The sequence below is a fragment of the Ambystoma mexicanum genome, chromosome 7q, assembly GCF_040938575.1.
Source record: "Ambystoma mexicanum isolate Mex_15411 chromosome 7q, UKY_AmexF1_1, whole genome shotgun sequence".
Taxonomy (NCBI): Eukaryota; Metazoa; Chordata; class Amphibia; order Caudata; family Ambystomatidae; genus Ambystoma; species Ambystoma mexicanum.
This window is the reverse complement of record NC_090941.1, coordinates 39,454,152-39,463,070: the sequence shown is the minus strand read 5'-3', so window position 1 is coordinate 39,463,070 and position 8,919 is coordinate 39,454,152. Positions and strand designations below refer to the sequence as shown.

At 48.4% G+C, this 8,919-nt stretch overlaps 1 protein-coding gene across 1 annotated transcript; it reads right to left on the bottom strand.

Annotated features, from left to right (window-relative positions):
* Window positions 1-260: 260 nt before the first annotated feature.
* On the bottom strand, window positions 261-3,700 carry KLHL34 (kelch like family member 34). The gene has a single exon (XM_069640318.1). It carries the CDS (start codon window positions 3,154-3,156, stop codon window positions 1,387-1,389), a length of 1,770 nt encoding a protein of 589 aa, XP_069496419.1. The 5' UTR covers window positions 3,157-3,700; the 3' UTR covers window positions 261-1,386.
* Between the last annotated feature and the right edge of the window lie 5,219 nt (window positions 3,701-8,919).

Sequence of the window (8,919 nt, the reverse complement as noted above, 5' to 3'; positions counted from 1 at the left end):
GGTCAACAAAACTGCCTGGTGGCTTTTGGAGGGTCCTCTATCAAGAGAAACTCCCCATTAAATGCGCATTGGAAAAATAGCTCAGTGGGTTTTATGCTCACTCTTTGGGTATGTGTTCATCATCTGGGTCATAGGTTTGAATCCTGGCAGAGCCAACTTAACCTTTCATTCTTCTTTGGTTGAGAAATTGAGTACCATTAAATTTGATATCACCAAGAACTGTTGTATGCTGTGATGTGAACAATAACGGCAATGAACAGTTTGTGAAAAACAAATTATTATTGATCAGTTTATCATAATACTTGTTATGCCCCTATTTTCACACAATTGCAACTCAGATTAGAAGGAAGACAAAACACATTGCATGGCTGTGTTGGAGAAAAGAGTGCATGGGCCTAGGGAGACCCCCAGTTTAGAGGAAACAGTACAGTGGCATAGCATGGAATTCACCCCACATCCACCCCTAACCCGCAAAATGTGTTGTGTGCGCTTCACAAGCAGCTGTGCAGCAAATTGTCAATACTGGCCACATACATGTACTACAGTTCTGCCGAAAAGGACTGTCAAAGATTGTTGAAGCAACTGACCGGTTTGCAATAGTCTGCCTAACTACTGGACATAATAAAACATACAGGGTCAAGCGTTTGGCAGTGACAACCTCATTAAATCGCTGAGGCGTTGGTCAGTTATTCAAGGCTGCAGCATGGAACCGTTGTGTGCGCTGCATGTTGTGGCAACAGCATCGTCTGCCCCTATTGCATGCTGGTTGTTGGGGCCACATGCTTTATGGCCATTACGACAGCACCCACAGGGCCAACGTTTGCTCCCTTTGAGTGCTGTAGCAGACAGAACAGGAGTCCGCAACCTACGGATGTCCAGATGTTTTGGAGTACAACTCACTTGATCCCCCTTGCCAATGCTGGCTGGAGTTGATAGGCTCTATAGTCAAAACATCTGGAGGGACAAATCTTGAAGACCCCCGACATAAATAATCATTGCAGTTCCTAGACTCAAAAGGTTAAATCTAGTGCATCATTTTTATACAGCCAACTTCAAAGCTTTAATTCAGGGTTATTGTACGACATGCATTATAAACATAATCCTTTAACCCTTTGTATATTGCACCCCACAGAAACATACGGCTTCACCTTTTACATACATTCATGTCAGCATTAGTACCTGCTCTGTACACCTTAACTTGCATTTCATAGTCAAGTGGTGATTTCAACTGGCTGAAATAAACACCATCTTTGAGTGGCTTGCTTTCAGTCGGACAATCGTACAATCGTACATATTTCAGTCTCACCATGAACACTTGACGTTTCCAGTCCTTGATTGCCCTAGGAACTACCAATCGCTGTATTTATCATCAAACTGGGTGCCTTCTTACTTCTGTGGTATCAGCTCGTTGCCCAGCAAATCTGAAAGCTGCAGCACTGCGCATTGTGTTCCAAACAGGGGCAGTGGCAGGGGGCAGATCTCCTCCCAGCAGTCATTCTCTGTATCGTACCCCACGACGTTCTGCGTGGGCACTTCTCGCGAGTCTTGCCACTTCTTGCCACCGATCAGGAGCACTGTGTCTTCCACCACCACCAAACCGTAGCAGAACCGGTCGTAAATCAAGGGTTTCAGACGAGTCCACTGGTTTTGCAGGGGGTCATACTTCTCGATGTCGCAAAACGGCTCATACATTCCTAGAAATGTAAATATGGAGTCGTTGACAGTGGCCATCTGGTGCCCGAAACGTGCAATAGCCATGGATGCTTGCTTGTTCCATTGCACCTGTGAGACACTGAAAGAGTACATATCCTTGCTTGTGTTCACTTGTCCTGCACGCTTGCCACCTGAAATATAGATGGTCTTCTGGTGGACGGTGCAGGCATGGCCATGTACTGGGAAAGTTAAGTCTTTAGTCTTCATCCATCTGTCTCTATCAATGTCATACACCTCCACTGATGCATGAAGTGACTCCGCAGGCCCCTTTCCGGCAATAGCATAGATGCGGTTATTAATTGTGCAGCATGAAAACTGGGATCTAGGCTCAAGCATGCCAGTGGTCTGCACCCACCTGTCAAATCGTGGGTCATAGCGATATACCTTATTTGAAGGCAGCGTGGCAGTGTTCTTGTTGTCTTTCAGAGCCTGTTCTGTGCTTTCCCCTCCCACTACATACAGAAAGTTGCCAACCACACAAATGCAGTGACTTGTTGTGTGTACCGGTAACTTCGTCACATTCCTCCATTTGTGATTATAAACGTCAAAGCCAAGTAGCTCACCGACAAGTCGCTCATTGGAAGTTTCTCCACCAACCAGCATGATCCACAGTTTTGGATTCCGTAGGGTGCTGTACTTGTCTTGCATAACTGGTTGCTTGAAAACCATAGTGTGGTAGTCGATAGCTTTGATGATTTGGCTTTTCGTAGTTGCTGATAATGGAACAGCTGAGTTAGAGTAGAATTTCCTTAAATACTCCACTGGTACCAGCCCGAATCGAATAGGTTCAAGTAATTCCCTAATGTGGACGAACCTGGATTTGTCATACTTCAGCCATTTCAATACCAACCTCAGCAAGCACTGTTCATTTATCTTAGGGACACGATCAGATTTCACCACTGCCAAAAGCGATCGGAAGTTCAACTCCAGCAATTCAGTTGCCTCCAGATCAAACTCAAGAAGCCTCCAAAGATTAGTGATGATGAAGTTTTCTGCGGCTGACAATGCATCAAGCCGGTAGAACTTGGACGCAACGTTGGCGGAGAAGCAGCAGTTCTCAAGGTCAAGCCTGTTCACTATGTACCGACTGCAGAGGGCAAGGGCTTCGGGTACTTGAAGGTAGCTGGCTGCCTCCAGGGTGTCCTCCAGGGTCTCCATGGAAAGGGACAGCCAGGATGTGTAGATAAAATCCAAGATGTGCTGCAGACCAGTGGGTGTGACAACTTTCAAGTGGATGACCGCGGCCCTGTATTCCCTCGTGTAATCCTTGAACATTGCTCGGAAGTAATCGCTGGTGCATGCCAGCAGAGATTTGTGGGCAGGGTACTCATGGCCGTTGACTTTCAGTAGGACATCGCACAGCAAGCCCTCTGTCCGCAGACTTTGGTACTGGCTTAAAACTGTGCTGCCGTGTGATTTACAAAACGCCAGGAAGTAACTCATACTGCATGTTGACAGAACAGACCAGTGAGGTAGGTCATTTCTATTTTAAATAAAGGTGTTTTTGCGATGATAGGGTGGGTAAATATGGAGGTGGAAATGTGGAGCAACGGCTACTATCTTCGAAGGTAAATGTAGAGCAAAGTTCAACAAGCCTACATGCAATGACTCACATGATGGTCAGCAGAACACAAGAATATTTCAGCATGTTTCCTTCTCCTCCCCTTCCGTGTTTGTTGAATCGTTGCACAACATGGCTTGTCACCAGGAAGCCGGCCAAGCAGGCGACAGGTCAGCGTTTCTGAAAATCGATAATCAAATTTCCTCCAGTAGCATTCAACTCATCCCCTACTGCGATCAACTGAGTCATGATTGTCCACACCATGTGCAAGAGGGACACTGATGGTGAAGAGGGTGCACCCCTCCGCTTCTTCGCTAGGCGCCACGCGCAGGCCTCGATTCATGTTTAGCTTGCTGTGGGTGCAGTGGCAGATCTCTGTTTGAGAGAACTGGACTCCCTCTCGTTTTTATCATTCATATTGACACACTGCTGCTGCACTCTGGGCCAAGTCTATCTGAGGACAAGTGCATAGCTTGATGAGTCACTGTGGTGGGTTGGCAGGAATCTCAAAAGGGCGCTGCGGTCTGATCCCACCATCACTCATAGTTACAAGAATAGACATGCACGCTCACTGCCAGGCTCACAGGTCTGCTGAAGAACGGATCACTGACTACTCCCAGAATTGCAGACTGGGCACTGGGCCAAGCGTGTTGTCTCTTGATCGCCCGCATGGAGGCTGACCTGTTTGTACAAACGTAGAGACAGCTCAATTACAGATGCAGTGGTGAAACGAAACATGCTTATGCTTTAGGAGACTTTAATGCTGAATGCAACAGAAGCATGATGATCCTGCACAGACCATCACGTGATGTCTGCTTGCCATTCTCAAATTTACTGAAACCAAACAGATTTTCTAAAAAAACAAATTCTTTTCCCTCAAAAAATGCTGTTACTATTTAATTTCGCAAATATCCTTTTGGACTGGGCAACCTGTCTACATTTTCTGACGTGTCATTTTAGTAAAGAAAAGGAATGTAAAATGTAATTGGTTATTTTTCTCCAGTATTTAAAAAAGTTATCTTTGTGGCAAATATTTAGGCACATTTATCTATTTAGAACATATTTTGACGGGGGCGTGGCCAGCAGCGCCACCGATGTGGCAGCTCTGCTGATGGCCTGCGAGTAAAGCCAAATGCTTTGGTGAAAATATATGGTTTCCATTGCTGATCGACGTCGGAGAAACATTGGCAATGAGTGGAAGCTGTCAAGAGCAGACCGTTCCAACAAGGGGTGTTAAGGTGCACTCATGAAGCGGAAAACCCGAGAGTAAGCCTGAGACCCTATTTCCAGCGCACCAAGATGCCAGACAATCGTGGGATGAAGTAGGAAGGAGGAGCTGCTCAACAGGAAGTGGACAACGGGAGAGACCCCTGTGATGCTGGAAATGCATCGGAGGGACAGGGCCTCCGTATCCTTGTCCTTTACTGCTTTTTATCGTGTGTTCTGTCATGTTTTCCGCACAGGAGTTCATGTGGGACTCCTGGCGGTGCAGCTCTCTTTCTTTTGGTTTGGTGAACGGACCCGTGGGATACCCTTATGGCACCCATGGGTGGGGGTACAACCCTGTGCCCCTAGTGTATGTTTTTGGGCACCTGTGGGTGGCCCGCAGAGCAGGGTATGGGCTGGTGGCAGCTCCATGCTGAGTTTGAAAGGTGTACGGAGTATCCTCCATTTTGGGATACCCCGACCCTGCCATTGGGATCAGTTGATTCCTGATGGAAAACAAGATGGCCCCGGTGGCCTCTTGCTTTCTATTACCCATTACCTTGTTTTCCCAAAGTCCTGGGAAGCCCTGACTCTGTCCCTTCCCCCTGACTGGCTGTTGGGTGGAAATGCCATATATGGTGTTGTTGTGAAGGCCCCGCCAGACTAGCTGGAGCCTTCCGGGTGATGTATGTTGTGGGTACCTCCTGTGGGTGGGACCTGGGTGAATAGAGTGTGTGACGAATATGCATTCTGTGTTGTGGGTGTCTAGTATTTGGTGGTTGACACAATGACTGAGACACCCCTGCCCGAAACCGGTATGAATGCAGCTTGGAGTGTTGAATGGCTCGGTACTTGTTCCAATACACATAACTTGTTGTGAGTGTCTGGAGAGAAGTGAATGGCCTGAATACCTCGTGTGCCTGATTGGCTGCCTGCCTGCCTGCCTGAATGCCCGTAGTCGTGATTGGATGCTTGAGTGTGACCCAGCGGAATGAATGGGAGATCAACAGTATATCTGGGGACCTCTCACTGCTAGGAATTGTGTTCAGCAGCTGAAGTCCACTACGATGAGTAACTGGAGTAACTGACGATTGACCTTGAAACCCCCGCTGGACGAGAAGGAGTGCTGTGGCTCTCCCTCGCAATCTGAAGGCTGCTGTGTTTCCAAGGACTGACCCAGAGAGGACCTGGCAAGGCGCCCTCTTCCTGAGCTACGAGGGACCATCGTGCACAGCGGATCTTTGCCAACACTCCCTGGTAGACAGACCTTCGACAGGCTGCCGACCCGATACAGGGACTGCTGCGGAACTCCAAGGAGAAGCACTCGGACTGTTGTCCGCCACTATAGACGACCGCCGTCGCCGACCGGAGCCGCCGTGTTCCTGTTTGCCTAAGAACTTCAATTGATCATCGGACGCTCTCGTCTGCATCGTCACCCGCTTGTCTCCCGCTGGAGAAGGCCTGACCGTCGACGCGCCGAGGAGCATCCACCGGTGGGTTTCCCGCCACCTAAAGACCACAGAGACGCTGACGACTCGACGCCCTCGCTGGGCCACAGTTCTTCATCATCTCTTTGCGGTCCAGAACTGTTGTCACCAAGGTGCCCCGCACGCCTCTTCCTTGCAGGACGCCAACGCTCTGTCGTCAACAAGCACCGCTAGGAATGAAGCTGCCACTTCCCTGCCGTAGTTCACCCTGTTCACTGTCGGACGTTCGACGACCCGTGACTCCTGCTTTAAAGTGAGGGCACTCAAGAAGGGCCGTCGATTCCCCGACACCGAACGCCAACTTCCCCGACACCTCTCGACGATCCGTGACTCCCGCCTGAAAGGGAGGCACTCAAGAAGGATCGGTCGACACATCGTCAGAGAACTCTACTCCACCAGGTACATTGGGGGGGTAAAACCTTAATAGGAAGAAGTGAGACTATTGAACATTATATGGACTGGGATTCTGCTATATATCTTTATTTACAGGTTGCCCAGGTGGGGGATCTCCACACAGAACTGTGCCTAGTGGTAGGGGTCAGTATTCTGCCTATTGTTTCAACCATCTTACGTTCCTGCCTATCTCTATTGCTGGTTTCCTCGTTATTAATCTGTGTGACATTTTAACCGTACAGTTGATGCAGTTTAATGAGATTTGATAACATTAGTGGTACCACTTTAGAATTGTAGATATTTATCATTATTGACTTCCGAGTACAAAGTGCGTTATTGTGATCGTGTACATACCCTTGAATATTAATTATATAAAGACTGTGTTTTCAGTAATACAATGTGTGGACATTCCTTTGTGCGGGTTCGGGGACTACACTGTACTTAAGAACCAGCCCGCATCACCTCCTGAGAAGCCAGGCCTTGATTGCTCGTCCATTGCTACCTTATAGAGAATCTTGGCTGGGGTCTCATGTGCCTCTCCTCTACCATATAGAGAGCGGGAGTACAGACACCCCCTACCAGTCTTTACACTGGTGGCAGCGGTGGGATGCTTATGCTTTTAAGAATCAGTGTATAACCGTGCCACTTACAAAATATCTGCACTTTATTAGATTAAGGTTTGGGTGTGTACAAAATAACTGCATTACAAGCAATGGAGTCTATTGCGAATGGTAAATTGACTCGGATGAGCTTAGAGGCTCTCCAGAGTTAGACTTTGTGGATACGTCTAGGGCTGAGCTGATAGCTGCCCTGGTGGACTACCAGACCGATGGTGAAACTCTTGATGAGGGGGGGAATGCAACCAGTGAGGACTCTGCCCCTGGGGTTTCTACTGAATCTGTTTCTGGGAATGCCGCCATTCCTGCTGCCTCTGTTCCGAACCGCAGCAATTCCTTGGAACTTGAGTTATTAACGATGAAATTGGCCTTTGAATATCACAAGTTGGAAATAGATGCTGAGCATAAGAAAGAGGAGCTGGCTCAACAGGTTGAACTCAAGAATAGGGATCTTGAACTCAAAGACAAGGACACTGAATGTCAGAGAATCCAGCTAGAGAAAGCTGTAGTGGAGACTTCAGCGAAACCCAGTTAGAGTGTCAGGTCCCCAGCAACTAAATTTATGAAGGATTTGGTTGGTGTGTTTTCGGAGGGTTCTGATATCCTCCAATGGATTGAAGCGTTTGAAATGGCGTGTGCAATTCATGATGTTGACAAAAGAGATTGGGCTAAGTGTTTGCTAAGCAGAGTGCCTCAAACTGGATATGACTGTATTCTGAAGCTGAGTGTGTAAGAAAGGGGTCAGTATGAGTGTATGAAATCTGCTTTGATTGCCAGGTTTTGCAAGACGCCTACCCAATACCTTAAAAGGTTAAGGGATTTTAAGAAAAGAGAGAATGTGTCTTGGGTTGACTGGGTGAGTACTGCGCACATGAATATGATGGGGTGGATTGATGGTTACAAGGTGAAAACTTTCGTTGAATTGTCCCACCTATTGTTTTTTTAGCATTTTTCTGAAGCCTGTTCACTGGAGCTGCATCAGTATGTTGCTGACCAGAACATTTTGGATCCCTTTAAGCTGGCTAGGTTGGCTGAAAAGTGGGTCTCCCACCGGGTGTCCCCTAACGACTCCAGTGGGAAGGACAAGGACAAAGAAAAAGGGGCCTCTCAGAAAGCGGAGGAGTTCCAAAAGCAGTCACAGTCGAATAAACCTAAACCTCCTCTCCTAAGACCCAAAAATCTAGTGGAGATAAGTCATCTGTGGGTCGGAATAAGAGTAGTGGTCCACCTGCTACAAAGCAGGCTCCCGGTGGTTCCAGTACCGTACCCTGCACTCCCGGCACTTGTTGGGACTGTGGGGCCCTGGATCACAAAAGGGGTGACTCCAAGTGTAAAGGTAAGGCACTCGGAGTACAGGCTGTCAGCCTGACCTACCCTTACCCCATGTCTGAGGTGGAGGCCACTGTCCTCCCCTCCTCTAGAGGGATTGCCTTTGGTGCTCCCGTAGAGATTTCCTTAGTGTCCCTTGGGGCCTGGGACCAGTATGCGGAAGTACTGGCGACTATCCCACAGAACACCCGTAGATTTTTGAGAAGTGTCCTCCTGAATGGCCAGCCTTCTACTGGTTTGAGAGACACTGGGGCAAGCATGGCAGTGGTGGACAGGACCGTGCTCAAGCCAGAGGACTATGTAGATGCTCCTCTGAGAACCACCAGGTTAGCTGGTGGGCCTCCCAAATTATCGCCTGTAGCGCCCGAGTCACACTCGTAATTGGAGACAAGACAGCAAAGCCTCCTGTACTGGTTCAGGACAATGTCCCTGCTAACATTCTGTTAGGTAACGATCTAGTCGAGTTGGGATTGATCACAGATTGTCTTCCCATGACTGCTGCTGTGGTCACTAGATCACAGGTGACACTGGGTCTGGCTGTGAGTCAGGTACCCGAGCCGAAGGCGCGGCCTAAGGCACAACGCAGGAAGAGCAAGAAGGCCACCTCTGTGGA

What these genes read in the sequence shown, in the direction of transcription:
- KLHL34 (XM_069640318.1), bottom strand. Translation starts at nt 3,156, where the DNA reads ATGAGTTACTTCCTGGCGTTTTGTAAATCACACGGCAGCACAGTTTTA.